At 42.4% G+C, this 25,280-nt stretch overlaps 2 protein-coding genes across 3 annotated transcripts in view; both read right to left on the bottom strand.

The window, feature by feature from the left end:
• LOC115445806 (spectrin beta chain) overlaps window positions 1-12,950 on the bottom strand; it is a 74,181-nt gene extending 61,231 nt beyond the window's left edge. Inside the window, exon 1 of one of the 2 annotated variants that reach the window (XM_037443314.1) lies at window positions 12,651-12,950. The gene's annotated coding sequence lies outside the window, so the exon portion shown is untranslated. The remainder of the gene's footprint in view (window positions 1-12,650) is intronic. The other variant, XM_037443312.1, reaches the window with a different exon arrangement.
• Window positions 12,951-17,841: 4,891 nt separating this feature from the next.
• The window catches only part of LOC115454215 (leucine-rich repeat serine/threonine-protein kinase 1), a 34,472-nt gene continuing 27,033 nt past the window's right edge, over window positions 17,842-25,280 (bottom strand). The window contains exons 25-52 of the mRNA XM_037443305.1: window positions 25,106-25,254; window positions 24,924-25,031; window positions 24,770-24,839; window positions 24,584-24,700; window positions 24,416-24,494; window positions 24,224-24,348; window positions 24,063-24,150; window positions 23,867-23,989; window positions 23,486-23,791; window positions 23,041-23,407; window positions 22,827-22,956; window positions 22,578-22,677; window positions 22,273-22,406; window positions 22,072-22,177; window positions 21,827-21,993; window positions 21,242-21,757; window positions 20,997-21,099; window positions 20,674-20,783; window positions 20,486-20,608; window positions 20,122-20,419; window positions 19,955-20,045; window positions 19,692-19,820; window positions 19,403-19,513; window positions 19,181-19,332; window positions 18,759-18,892; window positions 18,559-18,678; window positions 18,259-18,369; window positions 17,842-18,063 (exon numbers count right to left, since the gene is read on the bottom strand). Of these exons, the coding sequence (XP_037299202.1) occupies window positions 17,989-18,063; window positions 18,259-18,369; window positions 18,559-18,678; window positions 18,759-18,892; window positions 19,181-19,332; window positions 19,403-19,513; window positions 19,692-19,820; window positions 19,955-20,045; window positions 20,122-20,419; window positions 20,486-20,608; window positions 20,674-20,783; window positions 20,997-21,099; window positions 21,242-21,757; window positions 21,827-21,993; window positions 22,072-22,177; window positions 22,273-22,406; window positions 22,578-22,677; window positions 22,827-22,956; window positions 23,041-23,407; window positions 23,486-23,791; window positions 23,867-23,989; window positions 24,063-24,150; window positions 24,224-24,348; window positions 24,416-24,494; window positions 24,584-24,700; window positions 24,770-24,839; window positions 24,924-25,031; window positions 25,106-25,254 (4,242 nt within the window). The 3' untranslated portion in view covers window positions 17,842-17,988. The remainder of the gene's footprint in view (window positions 18,064-18,258; window positions 18,370-18,558; window positions 18,679-18,758; window positions 18,893-19,180; window positions 19,333-19,402; window positions 19,514-19,691; window positions 19,821-19,954; window positions 20,046-20,121; window positions 20,420-20,485; window positions 20,609-20,673; window positions 20,784-20,996; window positions 21,100-21,241; window positions 21,758-21,826; window positions 21,994-22,071; window positions 22,178-22,272; window positions 22,407-22,577; window positions 22,678-22,826; window positions 22,957-23,040; window positions 23,408-23,485; window positions 23,792-23,866; window positions 23,990-24,062; window positions 24,151-24,223; window positions 24,349-24,415; window positions 24,495-24,583; window positions 24,701-24,769; window positions 24,840-24,923; window positions 25,032-25,105; window positions 25,255-25,280) is intronic.

Below are 25,280 nucleotides of genomic sequence, written 5' to 3'. Positions count from 1 at the left end.
AAATAAAGTTATAGCTACCTTCTACCACCAAAAAGGGGCATCACGATTTTATTTACGAATCAACTTTGCAGTATTTTTTTAGTATCGTTCCGACATATCGTGATGTGTAAATGGACTTAGCTAATTGTCACTGACTCACAGCTTCCAATATTTACTCAAGACTTTAACGACGCAGTTCCTCACCGGGAAATGCATTTTTTTACAAAGGATATCCTTTAAAATCGTATTTTAACCAAAAATAGAAAGATTTCAGTGCGTGCCGTCACTTCTGCTCGTGACAAACGGGAAGGAGACAAATGAGGATAACTAGCTTCGTGGCTGATTGATTTTATATTTTTATCACTTGTAGATCTATTAGTTTGTATAATTCAAACTCAAATATAAGATAGTTCCATCGTAAATAATAAAAAAGCGGGGCAATATAAAGTTGCAAAATATTTCCTTTAACAATTAACTTTAGATTTATAAAGACAAAAAACCTTTGCAATTTGCTTCTCTTCATACGTATATGGCATTATGTGATAATGTGATGTCCATTTGTGTTCACTAATTAAAAACAAATGAAAGCCAACCTGACCTCCACTCAGCGTCAACAATAGAACAGCATAACGATTATGCATGTCGTTTAGAACATGCCAACTGCGACCTACACATTGTCAATGCAAATAGTCAATGATGCATTTTTAAAGTTCAAATAAATCTTTTAAAATAAAATTTATCTTGGCTTTGATTTCAGATCGAACATTATAAATTTAATATAAACATGACAGTAGTGATAATGTGATGGTAAATGATACCCCAGGAATCGGCTAGTAGCTTGGTTTTTGTAATATTGTTACCCTAGGGTTGCCAACCGTCCTCTATCTACGGACCGGCGACGAATTCACTCACCTCTTCGTGGCTTTTTCAGGGTTTTGTCAACTTCAAATCCTGGTGGTAGAGAGCCGACCAAAATGTGCTGTATACGAAACTGATAGTGAACGACATAATAGTGGTGTTCTGTCCCATATTTAGCCTGACGTTACGTCATCCAAGGATATGAAGGGAAAGGTACAAACCATGAACAAAGTCTTCAAAGGGAATAAATTATAAATATATGGTCATATAGCCAGTCGGCTCACCCGATGCGGTCATGCAGGAAACGAGACAAATTAGTACATTCTGCGGCAGTCACCAGAGCATTGCTTTGGCACAATAAATGATACGCATTCAGTACAATCCTCATGGTTCTGGTTGAGGAACTCAGTTCGAGCGAACTTTTGTGTTTGTATCCTGAAGCGACAGTTACAGGGAGCCCAAATAATATCGAATAATGGAAGACGAGAGTCAAACGAGACGAGGACATCCGGCTGCCAAACAACGCGTGAAGTCAAGACTGAAATCCATGAATTACAACGTACTTCATGTTGGCAATGTTGAGGAAGATTACACTGTTTATAGCTAGTGATACACTGTTCTAGTAGGCCCGACGAGCGGAGACTAAGAAAAGAAGTTTCCAGTTGTAACAATTTCGTACGTGGTTTACAGGCTTTCTTCATTAAAAGGTGATGTACTAATAAGGTCCTCAGTTAATGCCGCCACTGTCCTTCTTGTGTTTAAACCAGAATACAACAGAGCACAGATTTGCTTGGCGTCGGAAATATTGCAGCGCGTTCTACTCAGATGGAATGTAACACACTAACCTCGCCAAATAAGTATTTGTACTTTGCGCATGAGGTCATAGCCCAATTCATCAGCCGTTAAGTATAAACATACACTTTCGGGATTATATTCGTGCAAGTATTTATAAAGTAGTTTGTGGTAGTTGGACACGCGCTGCGCCGCGGCGTCATGCAGGGAACTTCATTACATTATGATGCCGTAACAACCAAGAGTGTAATGCAAGGTGTTACTGGTGGTCCTTGTTGAGTGGATCGAATGGTTCTGAGCCGAGAGACGAGAGGTGTGCCGGTTAGCCCATCCAGAGAAATTCGGTCACTATTTGTTCTTTAATCCATAATCGTCCAATTGTGTAGCATTTCCTGCATTCCATAATCATGAGAAAAAAACTGATAATCTGTAAAAGCCATACCTAATATGGAATGAAGAAGACCTAGAAGAAAATGAGTTAATAGCCACCTGAAATATAATATTTTGTACGCTGAATATTAGTAGAAGCGAATTAGAGCAACCATCTTTGTTTGAAAAACTGAGACAGAGAAAACAATAAAAAACGCGCCCGAAAACATCTTAAGTATCTTTACACGCAATTAACATAAGTTGCATTCGTTTTTGTTTACGACAGATGCGAGGTGTGAAGGACACACAAGGTTTTGCACACAATGAAAAGTACCCGCAGCACAAACCCCAAAGGCATTACTTGAGGAGGTAAAACAACGATAGAAGCACTAAACAAAACGCCCGTAGCCTAACTATCTATTTAAAAAATAACGGAAAAATCAAAACAGTATAAATAGACAAAGCAAAAAAGCAAAGCGGTTAGCGTGACGTCATCACAGATAATAAAAAATGAATTAATCAACCGTCCACCTTATGGTCTTGCAATAGGACAGATATTAGGTTATACGAAGCGGAAAAATACGTTGTGTGATTATTTTCAATGACCATATTCGATGATCTCATCGGCGAGTGAGGAATAATGCAAATACATTTTTTGTAATATTTGTCGGCGATACTAAATACGAGGCGAATATGAGATAAACTCTACTTCACAGTTTCTTAATTTAAAGCGTTACGTCACAGGGGACAGAAATCATATTCCGTCCATTGTTCTACAGGGATATTTTGACATTATGTTACCAAATGAACCCACATACTCGTCGTCACCTTTGCTGACAGTGCGCCAAAAATCATCCATTAATATCTAATATTTTTACGAAAAATCCTGGTTTTAGTTTTCAGATTTTTTGATCATTTTGTAGTTTAATGCGAATATGTGTGTGGGTGTATTTTTGACTGATAGTATGATATTGCCCTGCGACGAATTCTCTGAGAGTAGTAGTAGTGGCTTTAGGGCGCGGAAAATTATAATCACTTTATTTACATCTACGGCTCAAGTAACTTATTGTAAAGTATTATGTCCAAGTAAATAAATATGTGGTTTAACTTAGTAACGCGATTTCAAAATGACCCTGCATATAATTAAGTGGTATTCTGAGAATTATTAATTAACATCTCATGTACCGAGATGATAAACCTAGTTAGTAAGTGCTGTACAGACTGCTGTGAACTAAAATATGTCAAGGTTTTACAAGCTTTACCGATTTCCAGTTCTGAAAATAATTATATTTATTTTTCCTTCATCCTTTGTGGCACTTTATGTGTAAATCTCGCTTTTGCATAGTTTTTAGGGGTCCGTACCTCGAAAGGAACGTCCGTCCGTCTGTCAAGATCCTTTTTCTCAAGAACGCGCGAAGGTGTCAAGCTGAAATATCAAATACTCAGGTCTACTGTTCCTTAGAGCTGTGAAAAAATCAAACTTCTAAGCCAACGCAATCAAAAGATAAAGCCGTTTATGCTACAAATTTCCGCAAATCTTGAAATTTGGTACGAATCAACGTCTTATAGTACAGATAAAGAAAAAAATTGCGAAAACCGTAAATTTTTAGACGCATCATATAATCAAAATATTTTTAATAATGTTAAAGTTACTACCCCTTTCGTCATGAACGCGTACAGGGGCCTTATTCTCTATCCCGCACGTTATTTTAACAGTGCGTAACAAGCACGTAACACAACGCATCATGTTTAGAACTATAGAAATTTGGCTTACAGAATACCATTCCAGGCACATTTCTCGCAGATAACATGACACGGCCGCGTTACGCGTTTACACTATCGAACAGAATAAGGGCCCAGGTATTAAATTTAAATTCATATTAAATACTCAGGTCTATAATACCTTTAAGCTGTAACAAAATCAAACTTCTATGTCAACGCAATCTAAAGAAACAGCAATTTAAGCCGCATATTTTCAAACTCGCAATTACTCGCAAGGGAATCAAAACCTAAAGGGTACTTCCAGTCGACCTAGGATCTTAAAATTTGGCATGAAGCAGTGTTTTATAGCACATATAAAGGAAAAATTACGAACATCTTAATTTTTTAGTTAATTTATGCTACTTTAGCTTTCCATATTGTAATTTTATGGATTTAATTTTGCAATAAAAATACCATGACTCGATTGTCGTGATGGGTGAACTTCCACTTATATACCAACAGGTGTGTACGGAACCCTCGGTGCGCGAGTCCGGCTCGCACTTGGCCGGTTTTTTGTTTTGCAAAAGGAATTGTTATTAGTTTGGCATTCACGATGTATCGTGCCGGCCATTTTCACTTTTAAATGTTTCGTCGGCAATGTTGAGGTCGCAGTAGTGCGCACGCGCGGGCGTGTCCTGTTCCCAGCACGACCGCTGACTTCAGAAATTGGTTTAAATGTAGACATCTTAAATTAAGGCTGTTGATGACGACGACGACTCATCACCCTTGAGCGGTGATGTGCAATGCTGCTTCAATTTTTATTATTTAGTTGAGTATTTTTATAACTTTAAAGTTAGTCGGGCTTCATTAATTTTAATTGCGATAAACTCTAATAATACGAAGCAAGTTGTTGAAAATACTTAGCAGAACGCACGCGAGAGATAAGAAATGATGTCAACTGAGGAAACTCAGGTGGCATATTATAGAGGTTAATTAAGGGCGTGCTGTGGTTAACACCGCATATTTCTTATTCAACGTTCTTATTAACGATTTATTTATATCAATAATGATAAATGTTCACAGGTTTAATACAAGTTGCAAATTGACTGTTTATGAACATATTTTACATTGCAATCACTCCTTCCGCTGCGATGCTATCGTCATAATCACACACAATTACAATTGTTATGTCAGATTATTAAACAGCCTGCGTGACGAAGTTTTTATAGAATAAAAATGTCCTGAGATAAAAATACCTATAGCACTTAGTGAAATAATTTTCAAAATCAGTTCAGTAGTTTCAGAGATTAGCCGCTACAAACCTACAATCTTTTCCTCTTTCAAATATTAGGATAGATAATAATATAGACTACATGGACGATGGATGTCTGTTGTAACAAGGATGTAGACAACTAGTGCACTCTATGGCCGGTGAAAGGCGCTACACATAAAGCTTAAGGTGCTCTCTCGCCGTCTATTCCTGTCTCCATGCGGGTAGTTTGAAATCTCCGAAAACAGCGACGCTGCTCATGGTTAAGTTCAAAGAAAATGAAATCAAATTTTCAACGTCAATGGCGTCAACTTGTTCTGTATTTATATATCACTTGGTGTTGCTCGCGACTTCACCCGCGTTTAAATTTCCCGCTACAAAAGTTCTTAAAACACTGAAACGATTCATAGTGCCAACTGAATGACGCGAACGCTATGTATTATACTTATAAAAATCCCATTATTACCCACGGGAGGAAATTACCGGGATCAAAAGTGGTCTATGTGTTAAATTAATATAGGTTTATGGGCTATCCGGGTGCCAAATTTTAATCTATTCAGGTGTCATGGCGTTTACTTCTAACAAACATCCAATAATTTACACAAATCCAAATTTATAATATTTGTAAGAATTAGATGTGCGTATGTACATAACACACATATGGTTTTAGTTAATATACATACAAATCGCAATAAACAACATCAGCGCAACCTACATATTATGGTTTCCCCTTTCGTGGAAGGGAATCTGGGCCATGCCTAAGCTGGATCGAATCGATGTGCATATAAGCATCGATCTTTATTATGCCGTGAGGCGGCCATGTTGGTCAGATCGTGACAAAATGCGTTAATGCGCGCGCATACGTGACAGTGGCGGGAAACTGCCAATATGGCGGTCGTGCCGCCGAGTGACAGCACTCGCGAATTATCTCACACGTCCAGTAATTAATGGAGTTATTTGCGCATGACATTAAAACTTCTTAGAAATCTGTGCTAGCTTGTAGACAATGATACAAAAAGGAATGACTAGTTTTACCAGCAATTTTGTAAATAAATGGGGACTTGAAATAAAGATTATAATAGAGCCTCGACAGCTTCGACAATAATTTTTGGACGCCCTGTAGAAAGAAATGGAAACTACTTAAGGAAGGGAGAGAGGAAGTAAAGGCTTCTGGTAAAATTAATATAAGCAAGGTGACCCACAAATATTCAGCTTGATTTCGAAACAGTTGATGTTTCCTTTGACACGTTGCGGTCTGCGGCATGTAGGTATTGTAGGTGCCACCACAAGTACCGGAGTTTAATAATACAAAGTATGAATTTAGTAGTCTTTCGTAAAAATTAAGTAACTGACCTTCAGCTCTGAAACATTGTGTAACTATGTTGCTTGCATGTCTTTCTCACAAACAATATTTTTTTAAAATAATAAATAATTTTATAATCGTTTCGTCTCGCACAATCTCGGATTTTTTTTTTTATATCGTGAATCTGTGTGAATTTATGCTGCCCCATTCACCGGGCAGACGAAAAAAAGATCATTTGAGGAAAATAAAAAAAGCGCCATGCCTCCCGCCCCTAAGTTATTGGTACAAAATATAAAAAAAACTAAATCAAAATAAAAAAATATATATTTTAGACATTTCGCCGCCCCCCTAAAAGCGCCGACCGGGACCGCCCATACCACCTCCACTACACTACTACACTGGTTCCGAAACTAAGCCATATTCTTTCTTCAACACGTTTGGACCAGTGCAGTGGAGTCGGATTTGTTGCGCTGACCCCACATTGGAAAAGAATAAAAACAAGTGGACTGTGCCAGATAAATTAGGATAAAAATAAACCTAATATGCCGATAGGGTCTCTCCACATTAATTCATTTACTGACTCCGTTGGCTCAGCGACTCAAAATGAATCTTGGCCTCCGAAACGAGAGTCCTCCAGCTATCCCTATCCTGTCAAAATTATTTCGGAAGACAAAATTCCCAATAACGGAAAACAGGAGTGCAGGGGTTACACCTCTAATTCATCTATCAAAGTGCAAAAATGCAACAGCATACAAACAAAAGAATTAAAAAAAATGAAAGCTTTTAAAACTGTTGCGTTGCTTTGTGACCTCTTTGCTCTCTTAAAAGGATCACTATACATAAAACCTTTTCGATGTACTTACTCCAAATACAGAACTTATGAATGAATAGGTAATTACATCCACGACCACGAACTTTTTAGTTCATAATGACAATATACATAATGTGGTCACGAAACGAAAGTTTTCCCTAATAAGAAACTACTCTAGTAATATTTACATGTTAAAATATTAGAGGTCAACTGATAATAAATAATTAAAAAAGGGTTGAATACAAACCACTGACAACGCCATCTAGTGACACTGCAATCGGTCTGTCTATTCCTCATGTATTATTTGTATTATTATAATTCTCTTTGATTTGTATCATCTGTGACACTCACTCACTCTCTCTATATTAAATGTCTATATAAATAAAATGACCTATTTTATTTTTAAACCATATTTATCAAAGTAAGCTAAGTTTATTTAAAATAATACCAATTTTGTTTACAGAATAGGTCATAGGCTGACTTTATAGGCTAAACTCGTTCGACATAACGAGCGTGGCATTGTTTCATCACTCTCACTTATATGTGCCTTGAAGTTTGTTTTTATACGCTCAGTGAGATTACTGAAGACTTAAAAACTTTCGATATTATCCTCGCTCATATTATCATCATCATCAGCCACATAAAGTCCACTACTGAACATTGGCTTCCCCCAAAGATTTCCAGACAGACCTGTCGAAAGCGGCCTCCGTCCAGCGTGTTCCTGAGACCTTTACCAAGACGTCGGTCCAAGGTGGACGTAGCTTATATATATATGTATATAGCTTTCATCAATAATGATCGCCAAGACATTCTTAGCCCCTGTGGTGTTCAACAGTGGGGAAGGCCTAATTTCACGTCCACCTCGATTGTAAGATGACATAGGCAGGTACTAGATATTATTAGCGCTGCAAGGCACAGCATGTCCTATGCGTCAATCAACCATAATAGATTTCTTCTGTGACACCTCATCATCTGCTATCTGTTGACTTGTGCATGAATGTGACATATTGCATGAAGCACAGAGTTCGTTATCTGGTTGGCGCTAATGTTTGAACAATGCCAAGGTCGGCTCGCGTTACATACGTCTCAGGGAAAGTAGTTTATCAGCGGCGTCATGGTTGCTCTAAGTGAAATGATAATATATTATGCGAATAATTAAAAATCCCTATCAATGATAGGACAGAATATTTGGCGTTTTCCTGACTTGGTCTACTGTATGCAACCTACACAGCGGCGTGCGCTTGACGGTATAGTGCAGTCCCAAAGATATCTCGAAGGTTCTAAATGTGACCTAGTTGTGATTATGGAGCATACGCCTCCCCGCTATTGCTTGTGTGATGTCAGAGTTCAACAAAAAAAATTAAAAATACGGAAACAATTTTAACTTATAGGAACACATAGTATGGTCGTCATATATAATTTTTCTTATGACCTTTAACAATAAATCATTAGTCATACGACGTCCTGCCGAAGGTCGGATGACTTCACAATGAAAACATTGTCTCACTACAGCTCAGTATTTATGGCGCTGTTACATCAAAGTCAGCGTTAAACACGGTGAGAGGCTGTGGCGAAAATATTGCATCGTCTCACGTTAATCTTATTTATGAAGTAATAAATAATTAAGACAATTAGAGCCATTGAAGCGATTTTTTTTATTGCGTAGGGAGTATAGAAGCGGAAGGGAAAGACGTTGAGGGCTACCATTTACATGTTTACAATATTGTTGACTTGGTCGTGCTTGCGTCATCTCTGCTGATAATTTATGGAGAACCGAGGTCTCAGTTACTAGTTGCAGCGATTCACAACATAGCGATCGCAACGAGCAATGCGACGCGGCGCGGAAGGTCGACCGCATTACTCAAATTCTACGAATAATGCACTCGCATTTGATACCGGTTTACACATTTTTGACATGTAACGCTATGTATAAGAACTTTACACCAATAAAATTGTTTGGCAAAGTTGACCTCCCGATTTCATACGTCATAGCGTTCAGTTACGGACGAATTCGCTTCGAGCCTGTCGGTATGTCGAGCTGACTTGGACACTAATTACACTTCAATATACAATAGTCGCTCACTACAGCGACGGCGACTCATCGAGCAGTCGATACCGAAGATATGCGCAGGTCGCGAGCTGATAGCGCAAGGGTTCACACGCCGCAGACACATCGACAAACAAACTCTTCACTTATTGTTTACTATACCAACATATTGAATCATGTTTTGTACATTTTAATTGCGCTATTTACGCAGTCTCTATTCCTCAGTGTTATTACTTGTCTTTGTTAAAAGTTATAACTCTATTTTTACTTAACAGACTGAGTTTGTTCTTACGTAATACAATGAAAGCCTAGCATGACAAAACATATAAGTAATGTGATTATAATTGACTAGATTATAAACCTTATCCGCCCGTCACATAATCAGGCAAATCTAATAATACAGATGAGGAAACCTGCAGCGAGTGGTGCAAGTGACGTGATGGTCGCCTCACACGGCGCGGCGCTCGGCCAACACTTAGGAAACCGCTGCTAATTTATGTTTTAGGAATTATCAAGGTTTGCCCTATTTCCATCGGAAGAAGGTAATATGATTAAGTACCTATAATGCAAGTATAACTAGGCAGGTATAATATCACCAATAGTGGTCGACAAAATTTGCGGGTCGCACCACTTATGACGGTGCGGGAATCAAACCCGTGCCTCGAGTGTTATACCCGGACTACTGGACTACGGCGTTATGGATTTTTTTATTTTAATTAAGGCACGTATTTACAGTTATTAACAGTGAAAATTTAATTGAGACAGAAATTTTCGTCCGTGATAGACATTTCAGGTTAAATTTCAGGGCACAAACCTTAATTTATTTCGTAGTTTCATGCTTTGTCGAGAACACATCAAATTAATGTTAATTATTTTACTTCCTTCTAGGTAAATAAATCCTATTTAATACGTTGGAAACAGCAGAATAAAATGAACTGATTAAGCGTTATTATTATTATTATTCAAAATCGCTCGATTGTTGTACAAAAACATCATAAGGAAATCTAGTATAACTCCATCACAATATGACTCGTAGGTACGTAAAGGTTATCAAACATAACTAGGCTAGGCAAACGTTATGAAAAAAGGCGTAACCCCTTTCAATTCTTAGCCCGTGCCCAGCATTGGGGTATAATAGGGCTTAATTAAGGAACTGCGTGTAATTATTGCATGACTGTTTCCGATCGGCCGCGCGTCTGACGTCAGCTCTCCTTGAGAGATATCGAGTGCAGCACTTGCACTGCCCTGTTATAAACGATAAACAATAGCCTACATGTTATCACCTATATTACAATCACAATGGTCAAGCGGGTGCGTAGATAGTCCTTGAAACGATAAGATTTATTTTCGATCCTAAATGGATATCTATTCCTGATTCGAAAATTTTTTTGCGGTTGTTGTCTTGGGGATGCAAACATTAGCTTATGTTGCAATAATTTTTTAATGCATAATGTATTTCCAAAGTTCCCTATATTTTGTGTAATAGCTCAGATATTTGTCAACATTATGTTTAAAGAAATAGCTGAAGTATGTCCTTAAAAAATCAGCCATTATGCGTGCTGTTGCTGTGCACATAGGATTGTTATATGTATAATTTGTAGTAGGTAAAATATATAATTGATTTAGACATTATCTTAGATTAGCTTTGGCCATATGAAAATGTTGTAACGGAATAAAAGTCCCGCTTTATATTTTCTCTGAATAAAAAGTATATTAGCTCTTAGGAGTTATTACTCCTAGCTTCCTATTAATAACATATTTTTTAAAAGGGGTTGAGTTTTTCCAGAAATTGGCCCCTACAAACAAACAAACTCACAAACTTTTATCTTTGTATGAGTATAGATTTATCACAACAGTTGTGTTTTCACTCATGGACATGCACCAGAGAGTAACAGAATTTATGAATAGTGAAAGTGCTTCTTACATCACATTTTTACTTACTTTATGCAGTTCAAGTGATATAATGAGCATCAATTTTATTTCACATTTTAGATTATGCACATTATATTATTTTAGTAACTATTCTACAATGGAAGTAATAAGAAAGCTGTCCATGAGTAATCAGAATTTTAATAATATTGATCGTTTTTGTGCATCATATCAGCAAATGAGGAAAATAATTTGAGAATTTACAAATTAAAATTTACATACACACAACTAATTTGAACTTTTTCTTAATTCAATAAACTATCTTTTAAAATTGGGTATCTTCAGGAATGTTTAAGGGATTTTATGTCACCCTGGAGGGTAAGAATCAAGATATGGTAAAAGGGTATTTTGTACCTATTATTTTGATACCAAACATAGGTAAGAGCCCAGGAGCACATAAGAATGAGCCCCCACAGCTCAGTATATCCAAATCAACCCGAGGTGGCTTTGACCAAATGAGACCCAGGTGGAAGAAAAAAGGCCTCCATATCAAGTTTTTGATAGTTTCAGTTGAAACTAGTTGAGTATTTCTCAAAATAAATGTATGCAACAAAATAGTTAACAACTGTTCGTAGAAACTATTTCCTTTCATACATTTATTTTGAAAAGATCATTAGGTACAGGTCCGTATCCAGGTGTTTGCTAACCTCAAGTCCCCAGTGAACTACACCAACTAACCCTACAGTTACTACGCCTCTGGGAATAGCTCTCATAATATTTATGTATGCACTGTTTGTAGAATTTTATTAGCCATGTAATCAGTAAGCGTTGTGTGTAACATTAGTTAAACTAGCTCTGGTGTGATGGATTATTGACTGGTGTGATGCTAAACATCAAACTAGCAACCTAGTGAACTTACCAGTTAGCAAAAAAAAAAATTAATATTAGTTTTTGCACTTCTTGTGTGCATAGAATATGTTTCTTTCGACTGCAACTTTATGTGAATATTGCCTAAATTTAAAACATTGAAAAATCTAATCATAGTATATTCAAAATCATATTTTTAGTTGTTCTTTTACAAGAGATCTCTCCAGGTCTATGGCCAACTATGGGACACTGGAACTATTTATAATAATGGTAACTTCTAACTATAGGTTTTATAACGTTAAAAACATATATTCTTATTAGATTTTTAAAATCACAGCTACAAGATTGTATAATATATAAGTGTCACTTATGTTTGCTAGAAGAGATAACCCACTTACAGTCAGATAATAAAAATATATTTTCACACAACTTGTCAGAATACTTTATACGAATTGACAGCGGTAAGTCGTCGATATTTTCTTATTAGATCAGCATTTTTGCATTCAAAGATCATATTGCGGCAAAATGGAGGTAATTTAATAATGAAAGTAAAGTTACTTAAAAAGTTATGAACAACGTACATCGTTTTTAAGGAAACACATTCAAACAAGCAGCAGTCGGCGCGATGAGCAAATATTCTTGTTTACTTTATAAACGTAAAAAAGCAAAGTGCCGCGTGTCGGCTTTCGTGTGCTACTTTCCACGAATATCTTTTGAACTACTTAACAGAGTTGCAACACGTATCTCAAACGAACACAATACCGTAAATATAACCAGAACTGACCTTATGCCGGGCGAAGATCCTTTCTCCTTCTACTTAAAATCCAAAATAGGTGATAAGTCTAAAAACAGTCACTCAATTTACTAACGTTATAATTTTGTTAATCACGTAAATAAATCACATAGAACACATTCTTACTCTAGAAATAATACTTCACTTAGTTTTTGAGCACTTTTTACTTAGTTTTGGAAGGTAAGGAAAGACGGAAAAAGTTACAAATTGTTAAAAAGTTTCGTTTGACAGTTGGGCGCCTCTTGCAAGTTGCGACGTTCGGCTTCGTTCGCGTATTTACAAAACCTATTCCAATGTGAACGCGGTTTGTCGGTCCGAAACTTACAATCGCAGTTTCCATAAAATATTAAATAAATTATAAACTTTAATAATTTGGCAAGGTCAAAAACCTTCGCAACATTAATTAGATCATGAAATAACACACACACAGTTTTACTTTTTAATAAGATAAAATAAAAATGTTTTATCTTATTATCTTACACAACTTTCAATGATTTCTTTGACTAAGTAACTATTATAAATGCGATAGTTTATAATTTTTTTTAATGATAGAATTAAACGCAGCTACAGCCGAACAAATGGAATGAAATTTAACAAACAAATACTTAGATTATTTTTTCAATTAACACAAGCTATTTTGATCCCAGTAATTTATTCCCATGAGAAATTATGGCTAGATATTATCGCATCCATAAAAAATCTTCAATCTCTAAGGAATCATCAACGCATTACGCTGCCAATCTTTGAAGTAAAAGGCTTTTTGTAGCTTCCTAAATTGTATATTAGTATTGTTCGTAGCTTATTTTAGTGTGAGAATTATAATATGGCTCTTATTTAGTTTTTAGCTATAACTATCTAGCTAAAAACGGAGTAGTGTGTAAAAACCAGGTCAAACAAGATTATATTATGCGTCTATTCTATACTACTAAATCGTATAACAACATTGCACGACTCGAATTTAATTAAAATACTTATAAAATAAAAATTTGCTGTACAGTAAAATGTTCGATCCACTGAAATAAGAAAAAAAATTAAAAGAATACATTTTTACTAATATACTTTATGAAGCATTAATGAACGACGATATCCACATCAAGGTTTTGAAATTAACATTTGTGTGTATCAGCACATCATCACCATTTCACCTGTATATTTAAGAATAACTGCGAACGAGGGTAAGTATCGGACAACGTTTTAAGCGGCGTCCGATCACTGCATTCCAAACATATTTTTCCCGCCAGACTGCGCGAAACCGGTCCTGCCGCGCCTTCTGTACTACACTTGGTCTTTACATTTTTGTCTTCCATTGCCGCTTTATTTGATACGTCGGTAACATTATTCATACGTATACAGCAAGGTTTAAGACTTGTTTCTACACTGTCGACATAAAACACTAGTATGAAGTCACTGGTCAATCGAATTAAAAAATTATGACCTTAGAATGTAATTCAGAAAGAATTTTTGTGAATTGAGGGTGTGAATATGTCATAAACGTAGGTACCAAACTTTTAGAGGCCTATTGTGCAACGGCAATTTCGTTATTTTTGAAAAAAATGTCTCATTTTTTTTTATTAATCTAGCATAGACCCCTACGTAGAATTTAAAATTAGGTATCTAATTCTAGAATCATAAGCTCTATAATAAATTTACCACAAAAAATGGCAGACACGATTTGGTTTGTATTACATGTGATATGTGTGGAGGAAGTGAGCTAGCTGTGAGAGTGTTCCGTCATTTATACGTATTCGATTATATTGTAGTGGGGCCAAACATAATATCGTTAGAAACCAGCCATAATGAGTTGCTCCGATGAGTCGCGTTACGGGGTCAGCCGGTATACATGTAGTAGGACAGCCCGGCACAGTTCTGGCGACTGCGCCGCAAGTATAACGCAGTATAAACAAACTGCACCTACCATGACTACAATGAAGTGTTTACTAATTCCGAATTCACTTATAACAGACGATAAGTAAACTGATCACACTACCGTGTGGCAAAGACCAGAAGTAATCCAGTTTGTCAGTTGTTTAAATTAAAATATTTGTGTAAGTATTGCAGATTAGTGTCAACAATGTTAAAAATAAACCTATGCTATAATTTAGGCCGAGCCTTCAGTACTACTTTGAACAAGGCCGTAGCAAATGCCAGGTCATTCTCACAGTTACTGAATAATTAATATCCACAACGCAGACACGCCCTCGCGCAGATTGCTATAGCATCTCGGGTTAGCCGCTATTTCTGTTAAAACGGGTCGGTGATTATAACCTAGCACTTGAGGTGTTGATCATTCACAATACGTAAAACTCTAGTTCATTTGTCTACATTCGTCTATTAACTACAAGGGTAAAAAAACGACACATAGATTTCAAATATTTAATGAAAAAAAAAAACATCGCATAAATGATATCAGTCACAAAGGTACGTTGCATAATAAATAAAGTAAACGTAAGCACAGATCGACGCACAACCAAAGGTTCCCGCAGCGATAACTAAAATGGCTCCGCGACGGAGGCTCGCTCGCACGACACTGCACTGGGACTATTCTTCTAGAATCTACTAGATTTTACTCAATCAAGATAATGTCGAGAATAATTGTTTGCCTGTTTCATATAAATGTTATCCAACAGATGTATTAAACAACTAAATCATATAGTACTCTATTGATTACTATTTATTTATGACTTTGACTTTTGTATTTTTTCGCTTTATATTATACTAGCGTTTCCCGCGGCTCCGCCCGCGTTATAAAGTTTTTCAGGCTAAAGTTTTCCGTTATGAAAGTAGTAGTTTCCCGGGACCCTATGTTCTTCCCGGGGTCTCAAACTGTCTCCATACCAAATTTCATCTTAATCGTTGGGTAGTTTTTGAGTTCAACACGTTCAGGCAGACAGATGCAGCGGGGGACTTTGTTTTATAATTTTTTTTTTAGAACTTTTTAAGAGGAACAATCCCGTCATACATCATTGTTGCATAACTTTAACCGTTTACGCAGCGCACGCAACGGAAGCTCTCAAAACTAATAAATTGTCCCCGTTTTTGCAACATGTTTCATTGCTCCGCTCCTATTGGTCATAGCGTGATGATATATAACTACGAGCACTCCACAAACAAAGGGCTATTCAACACAAAAATAATTTTTCAGTTCGAATCGGTAGTTCCTGAGATTAGCCATGACTGCTCCGCTCCTATTAGGTATAGCGTGATGATATATAGCCTATAGCACTCCACGAACAAAGGACTATCCAACGCAAAAATATTTTTTCAGTTTGGACCGGTAGTTCCTGAGATTAGTCATTACTGCTCCGCTCCTATTGGGTATAGCGTGATGATATATAGCCTATAGCACTCCACAAACAAAGGGCTATCCAACGCAAAAAGAATTTTTCAGTTTGGACCGGTAGTTCCTGAGATTAGCGCGTTCAAACAAACAAACAAACAAACAAACAAACTCTTCAGCTTTATATAATAGTATAGAAGTATAGATTCCACAATTAGCGTTTACCCAGACATTGTAACACAGGCCCTAGACTAAAAAGGATTTTAAGTTCAGTATATGATTTGAGGGCATTGTGTGCGTATACGAACGAACCTCCGAAATAAAAAAATCGATACACATAGACCTAGCAAAAAATTTAAACCTATATTATCTAAAGTATTTTTGGCAAAATACAATTTATATCTAGAAAATAGAGTATTATTGTGATGTAGGGAACAAAACAACCGGCTGAGAGGTAAACTCTGTGAACTAGAATCTTAACTTATATACATATTGTGATGAAGAAAAACGTATCTAAATATTGTATGCATTGACTAAACGAAACCATACTGGGTCATACAAGCCACTTTTGGCGGCGCGGTAGCACGCTGACACGCTCTACAATCTATAACAGTTTAGATTCCACGTGATTTTTTCTAATATACAAAAAGTCGTGTGATGAATTATCAGACTTGTTAAGTAAGATATCTGGGCAACATTGCCAGATAATTAGTACAAAAGCTCAGGGAATCCATGACAATGCGCTTCCGCCGCGGCTGCATGACCAACGCCTTAATGTGTAAATATGTGATGTACTGGCACGGAATGAGATTTGAATTAATATATTAAAAGATCTGTTGCGGATAATCATGGATATCTGTCTGTGTTGTAACAAAACTAATGTACATCTATACCTCAATAGTCTAGTCATAAGCAGTGTGTGTCTATTTTGAATTATTTTTATCAGAAGAACATTATTACAAAAAAAACGAAAATTGATAAGAAATTAGCCCTTAACGATAAAGTTACAAGGATTTTAATTTGATAGCTTATAAATGAGTAATAGTATAAATGGTAAAAACTCGAATGACGTCATCGCCGTTACAGCGCGGGCGTGCGAGGGAGATAGCGAGATGTTTCCACGACGCGCCAATGAGTTGAGTGCTAATAATTGAAATATAGAGGGCTTCTTAATTTAATTTTATTAATTTTAACACTGTCTTCTCAGACATGTGTCTTATTAATAATTTAATTGGTATTTCTATTACATATAAATTAAAGTACAAAATCAAATGTACGAAACTATTGTATTAATGTCTAGAACCTAATCTTCATCATTTTTGATCTCCTAGTACAAAGGATGTAGCATGCGAATGTAACTGTAATGGGATCAATAATATTAAAAAAAATCTTATGTACTTTAAGAAAATTCAAGTATTTCAACTGTCTAGTAAGGCTAAACTCATTTAACGAGCCTCGCTCCGTCCTTGTCGCACCAAATAAATTTATATTTGTGTCTCTTTCTACTGGTCTAACCTTACATCTAGGGCACACCATGTATCTCGCTCACACCAGTCATGGCAGTACAGCTGCATTTCTCTTTACAGACATGCTTAAAGCTACTGTAAGATTTCTTAAGCGATCGCAGTTTGACTATATGTATGTTTGCTTCACACATTATAATATTACAATAACATCATATATTTTGTCTCTTTCTTGAATCTTAATTTTTCACTGAAATTAGCTGCCATCTGACCGACTATGCATGTAAATCCGTTTCTTACTAATAAATTATTTTGATATATTTTTGAGATCCAAACCTCGTATTTAAACTCTCTACTCCTGCGAACACTTACACCTATTACAATCATATATTTATCCTCTTCACTCTAACAATGACAACATAACTCCATCTCTTTCTAATACCTTAATCAGCACAGCCAAACACATAAATGACTTTGATTTGATGTTACATTTTCCAATCTCATGTCAGATGTAGAACGATCAAATACATCTGTCTCTCTCACTCCACTGCCGACGCTATATGTCTGTCCCGCTCTGTATAGAGCACATTTAGTCTGGGAGCCATCGCTGAGCACGCCATAGCAGGCAGTGCGGCCCGCTGTATTGCGTTGTGTTTGAATTGTTCTGAAAGACATAATTATCGCTTGAATGTACTGAACCTATCGTGAAACGAAAGAGCATACATGAGAGCTCCGTATTGTGAGAAATGTTTGTACGATCTGTAAATACGTATCCCGGATGTCAGTATTGAAAATATCGATAACAGTCGATTCTCATGATATAATTTTATGTAGTGTATCTCATTTGTGTAATATGTACCTGCGCGGGCGCATATCTCTGCAGTAGTGGGCGGTATCCGGTGCCGAAGGTCGCGATCATGGGCACCGCATCGGAACCCTTTAGCGGCGATAGCGCCACTATCGCCCGCACCTACAAACAGCCTCCCCAGAGTGAGTACAAGCAACAATACGATTTAAAATAATTTGTAGATATGAAGCTAAAATGTAACAAAAATATAATAATAACAATATACAAAGTTTTTTTTATTGTATTAGTACATATTACAAATTTTCTCTTATCATTATAATGAAAGCAACAACAGTATTATGATGCACTCACGTCCTCCTCGTAAGGCCTGAAGACGGTGAGCGGTCGCAGCGTGGCGGCGTCGGCAACTATCACGCAACCCCACGCCGTGCCCGCGTACACCGCGCCGTGCAGCGTGCACAGCGCCGTCACCTGCGCATGCGCACACACATATACCTCACACCATGATAGCTATGAATTTCCAGACGGCAACAGTTCAACTAGAGACTTACTCGACACAGCACTTCGTTGAGGTGCTCCTCGATGGCGATGGACTGTAAACTCTCGGAGCAGGGCACCAGCTTGCTGCAGTCGAGCCGCGCCGTCTGAGTGCGCGTGCGCACAGAGTACTGGTACACGCACACACCTAAACCCAACAACAAATGTCTTACATGTCACATCTGAGGTAATTAAGATGTCACATAAATACAGCAAAGATGTCATTAAACAATTTGATTTACTTTTTTTTCCATTTCTCGAAATAGTGTAAGTAGTAAGTCATTGGGTACAAGAAGGAAAAGATTTGAAAGAAGCTATTTCAATTTTTTTTAAAGCTTTAAATATGTGTATCCAGAGACAGTTAATGGGTCGGCAATTGTTGATATTAGAGCGAAAATGCAATGAAGAATGTTGTAGGTGAAAGTGTGAGTGATACCGGGGTCGCAGTAGAGGAAGACGTGCGGCTCGGTGTCGGCGGCGGCGAGCAGCGCCACGCGCGGCGCCACTGCGAGCGCGTCCGCGCCGCACACGCCCGCCGCCGTCAGCGAGTACGCGTACAGCCCGTCGCCGCCCGCCCACACCTCGAACCTGACCGACACGGCGCCAGGTATAACATCAAACCGACTCGTCAGCACTGTCAGAGCGAGGGAAGAGTTACCCGTGCGGCGTCGGCACGGCGGTGAGGCAGCACAGCTCCTGCGCGGCGCCCAGCTCCGTCAGCACGAAGCTGCCCTCAGCCTCCGGCCGCGACGACGTCACCAGGAACAACCTAACGCACAACACCACCATAAAAGGCTCTATTAAAGCCGCATTTGTTTGGACTTATCTTTATTTAAATTTTGTTGTTTAGGTTGTAACTATAGTTAAAAGGAACCTGACCCAACAGGACCCAAGGAGAAGTGGTGAATCGTGATTCTCAAGGAGAACAATCTGTAGGGCTCACTCACCGTCCGCAAGCGAGCGCCAGTGCGACCCTCTGCAGCGGCTGCAGCGGCTGCAGCGCCGCCACGCCGCTCGGCGCGCCCCCCACCACCTCCTGCACGCGCACGCTCCACGACAGCGCGCACGACGATATGCTGACACAAACGAACAAACACCCTTATAGCGACAATATATCCAGCTGTCGTGCGCCGCGTCTTATTGTGTGGATTACGTGTAAAGAACACTGAACGCTAAACGCAAGTTTAACTGACACATTGCGATTACTCACGAATAGACCAGCAGCCTCCCCGCGGAGTCTCCGACCCACATCTTGTTGCCCACTCTGCAGATGGCGGTCACCAGCACCGGCTCCGCTTTGTCTGCAGACACACAATAACATAAGTCCAAGGTTCCGCGTTTCCTCAGCCTGTATATAATGTAACTGCATGTGGTTACCCGGCGGTATCCGCACGGTGTGGTGGTTGGTGAAGGCGCTGTGCGTGGCCTGCAGCGTGTGCAGGCGCTCGGGCTCGCCGCCGCCGTACCAGAGCTCGGCGCCGAGCCCCTTGTCGGGCAGCAGCAGCGGCGCGGCGGCGGCGGCGCGGCTCGGGCGCGCTCCCGCCGCGTCACACAGCGCCGCGCACTCGGGCGCGCCCGCCAGCGACACCAGCGCCGCCGCCGACGGACGCAGCTCCGCCGAGCCCGACCAGCAGCGCCGCATCGTCTCCAGCATGCAGCACGGGTACTCCAGGTCCTGACACACGAGTGACGGTCATGGCTGCCGAAACAATGTCCATTGATGATGCAAACAAGAACTTACCCTTGGCGTCAGCGTCGGTCTCGCTCCCTCCAAGATGGCTTCCTTGACCGCCTCGTGTCCCTCGAATGGTTGCCGCGTGGTGATGATCTCGTAGATCAGCATTCCATACGAGAAGCAGTCCACCTGCAGACCACGTCAGTTAATACATTATCCTAGTATATTAAACTAGTAGAGTGTGGTGGAGTTACCTTTTCGTTATACTCTTCCTCGCCGTTGTAGCGCATGATCTCCGGCGCCATGAACCCCTCGGTGCCGCCGAACCCCTTGGTGCCGGACGGCGGCGCCAGCCTGCTGATACCTGCATACACAATATATATATCTTTAACTAAAGCATACCTGTTCATAGACAACAAAACATATTATGTACATCGCCTGAACATAAAGAATGGCAAAGATACACCGAAGTTTGCATTATAAAATATTACATGTGCTCCATGTTACAAGGTTAACTTGTTACAAAATACAAAACATTTAAGAGTTCTATGAGAGTCAGAGTTCTATGTGGTCGTACCGTAGTCGCCGAGCTTGACATGCACGTCGATGGCGGCGGTGCTGCGCTCCGCGTCCGCCGCCTCCGCCGGCAGCGGCATGCGCCACACCAACACGTTCTCAGACTGAAACACACACACCATCACGTACCATCGACGACTTACTAGGGCTGCATTATTTAATTCGGCAATAAGTAAATCGGATGTCCAACGTTTATAGTATATGGGGGAAATTATTTTATTGAAATTGTTGACTCAAGGTCATTACCTTTAGGTCCCTGTAGAGTACGCGCGCAGCGTGCAGGTATTCGAGCGCGCGCGCCACCTGCAGCAGCAGCGCACGCGCCGCTCGCACGCCCACCCGCGCGCCCACGCCCGCGTACTGGCGCAGCGCCGCTTCCAGCGACCCGCGCGGGGCCAGCTCCAGCAGTAGCGCCAGAGGAGCCGCGCATGCGCCTCGCATCGGCACCACGTGCGCATGCCGTAGTTGGCTCACGATGCTCAGTTCCTGCCGCAGGCCGCAGTAGGCGCGGCACGCGGCGGCAGCTGGCTCGCGCTCCCACCGCGCCTGCGCCGCGCGGTACGCCTGCTGCGCGGCCGCGTCTGCACCGGCGGGCGGCGGCACGGGCTGCAGCGCCTTCAGCGCCACGCTGCGCGGCTCGCGAGCTCCGGGCGGCCGCCACGTGGCGCGCCACACGGTGCCGAACGCACCGCGCCCCGCCACCGCGCCGCGCGTGATGTCTTCCCACCGCGCACGCGCACTCTCCTCCACGTCCAGTAGCAGCTGTCGACGTCATGTTACGTTAACACCACTCGTTACCTGAGGTCACGGCAGTAGAGCCGGTGTACTCACGAGGTCCGGCGCGAGGTGGCGCAGCTCGACGGTGGCGTGCGCGGCGCAGGCGAGGCGGCGCGAGGTGCAGGCGGCGAGGATGCACTCCTCCACGGTCCAGCCGTACACCACGCTCGGCGCCGCCGCCTCGTTCACTATGCGCTCCACCGAGCCCAGCCGCGACGACGCTGCACCAACACGACATATTATAAATGATCTCACTTATACACCTCTACGTTCAATGTGTCTCTTTTGTCAGTACTTACCATTAGATTCAGCGCCGACCCCGCTGTCCCCGTCCGAGGTCCTGGACTCCTCTGAGAGACGCAGCCTGCGGACCTCGCCATTACCTAGCTCCAGTCGCCTCAGCTCCTGTGGTACATAATTAAACATGGTATGAAAACGCCTGATCCGTAAAACAAATAGATTGAAGGTGACGAAATCCAACGTCATACTGCATACGATACCTGCGCGAGTCGCTCCTCGTGGTTGTCGGCGTGCTGCTGCTGCTGCTGCTGCTGCGCGTCGCGCATGCACTCGGGGCACGGCACCACACGCGTGATCAGGCACCGCCCCTCCGACGTGTGCACGAACCGGGTACCTGCACACACCACTCTTATTACTATAGCATAGAGACCATTTTACAAAGTAAATCAGGATGATATTTAACTATAGTTATATTATGACTGCATTGTACTAACTCCAGCAGAATCACTGAACTCAGTGGCTTATAGCCATAGCAGCGCTAATCCCCTAATCACAAGACGCTCACCAAGTGATGGGTACCAATCTTCGAGCAGCAGGTCCACGTGGTCGGACAGCAGCGCCAACACCTTCGCCAGAACCTCTGGGTTCGGCTCCAGGCTGATGCTCTGTACACAAGATATGTCGATTGTAAAACTAATAAACTCTGCTAAATAAGAATATAGAACATAATGTTAAAGTTCTCGATTTTAGTCAAATTCAACATGGCATATTCAGGGAGTTTCAATAATGGAATATGAGATGTCAGGTTTCTCACCTGATAGCCGGCGATGGGCAATCCGTCGTCTCTCTTGACGACGCATACCTGCGCGGGCAGCAGAATCTCGACACACGCGGAGCCTAGCACGTCTAGCTCACACCACGAGCCCTCCTGTCGCACACGCAGCCTGCCGACGGATCATCGACGTTAGTAACTCTTACATAAGGTAGAGACGGATAAGTGTTTGTTTATGAGTATGAGAGAGCCTCACTGTATCCGCTCGTACGGGTGGTCGGCGGGGTCGTCGTCGGCGGCGGGCAGCAGCGCGTCGGCGCGCGGCGGCAGTTCGCGCAGCGCGGCGAGGGTGAGCGCGCCGCAGCACGCCACCAGCCCGCGCCGCCACAGCTTCCAGCCCCAGCCCGCGTCCAGCGCGCGGCACACGCTCTCGTCCGCCTCGGCCTCGGGCGGCGGCCGGTACAGCCGCTGCGGCGCCGCCAGCAGCGCCGTGTCGGCCAGCAGCCGCGTGCACAGCCGCGCCCAGAACCCGCACGGCACGTACGACAGCACCACCAGCCGCCGCAGCGCGCCGCGCCCGCCGCCCGCCGACCGCCCGCACACCTGCACGCCGCCGCACTCCTCTGCCACACGACACACGCTCTACTTACTCATTACTCATTGTTTACGATCTATGTAATGCCTCATGTGTGTTTACTCACGTATGAGCGTGGGCGAGTCGGTTTGTCGCGGCTCTGGCAGCGCGGCGAGGTGGTGCAGCGCGGAGGGCCAGGCGCGGTGCGGCGTGCCGCGGGCCTGGCACCACGAGCGCGAGCGCAGGGACAGTTGCGGCTGCGCAGGTTCGGTGGCGGGCAGCAGCGGCGGCACCAGCAGCACTCGCGCGTCCCAGCACAGCGCCAACTCGAACTTGTTCAGCAGCGACACGCCGAGCGAGCTCGCCTCCTCGCCGCGCGCCAGCAGCGGAGACGCCTTGAACACGTGCGCCAGGTCCTCCACCTTCATTATACCTGCACAATTAACGAAACTACTTATAGTCATTAACACATCACAGAAATTGAAAGTATAATGGAATGCTATCTCACCGTTGTTAGCAAACGGGTTGATCTCGCGCACCGTGACTACGTGTGCGAGCACGTCACACAGCCACTGCGGCCGCAGGAAGTACAGCTGCTTCAGCGTCGCGTCGTCGTAGTGTAGCAGCACGCCTGCGCACAACACAATACGACTTTAAATAGTAACACATGACACATAAAGGATAAGGAAACGAAATGTTCGTACCATTCTCGTGCAGGAACATGGTGGCCTGGTGCAGCTCGGCCGCGTCCCGGAACATCCTGTGGTTTTTTTGCTGCATGTACTGCGTCACCTGCCGACAACACAGCCAGTCAATGCCCGTCCTGTATGGTGTACCAGTGAGGGTGCTGTGGCGCAGTGAGTACCAGCCGCTTGTAGTCGTCGTGTCGCAGCACGGGCTCGCGCAGGTCGGCGGCGAGCGCGCTGACGCACTCCTCCAGCGCGAGGTACGTCGCCGGCACGCGCTGCTCCAGCCACGGCTCCTTGCTGCCTGCACACACCACAAAACCATAAGGTGCCATGACGAGCGGCGATGGTTCTCAGAGACGAGCTCTCACCTGGCGGCTTCACGCTGAATGCGACCGAGTAGATTATGTCCGCGAGCAGCCGGATGTTGTGACGCGTGCTGCACGACACCTGACGCATACCGACACAAAATATATAAGTTAGACTTTAAGATATTGCAATAAGACTGGCTACCTTGTTGTTGGGAGCCGGTGCCGTACCTCTACGGAGTCGAGCACGCGCGGCAGGCCGAGCTTATCAGCATCCGCGGCACCCATGATAGACGAGCGGATCAGTCGCTGCAGCGCCTCCGGGCTCTCGCTCTCCGGCAGGTTCACCTGCACAATACCAAAGTTAACAACGCCACATGCGTAATGTACATCATTCTACTAATAGTGGAAACTCACGTTGGGCACCTGGTCGTAGTGAGTGGCGACCATGATGACGGGCGAGCCGGGGGCGCGCGCTTGAATGGATCTGAAAAACAAATAATATTAGTCCATAGGGTTGCCATTGACTGCTCGGAGCAGACAGTGAGAGAGTGAGGAGGGTGAGAGTGACCTGAGCCAGGTGAGCGCGCCGGCGAGTCCGCGGCGTCCGTCCGTGACGCGCCACACCGCCAGGTACAGCGAGCGCCGCGACAGGAAGTACTGGTGCGTCGCGTAGTACCTGCGCACACCACACGGCTCAATACTCTTTCTTCACCCCGGCACAGAGGAGCTGTTACTAGATGTTGCACTCACTCCTGCTGGCCGCCGAAGTCCCAGGAGCGGAAGGTGACGGGCCCGCGCGTGCTGCGTTGCTTCTCGTAGGTCCACACGCCGATGTCGACGCCCACCGTGGACATGTTGCCGCGCGACGTCGACTTGTTGCCCATGCGCTTCGCCCAGTGCTGATCGCAACAAAATAATACACCAC

Source organism: Manduca sexta, chromosome 26 (assembly GCF_014839805.1).
Source record: "Manduca sexta isolate Smith_Timp_Sample1 chromosome 26, JHU_Msex_v1.0, whole genome shotgun sequence".
Taxonomy (NCBI): domain Eukaryota; kingdom Metazoa; phylum Arthropoda; class Insecta; order Lepidoptera; family Sphingidae; genus Manduca; species Manduca sexta.
The sequence above is the reverse complement of the archived record's forward strand: the minus strand, read 5'-3'. Positions and strand labels throughout refer to the sequence as shown.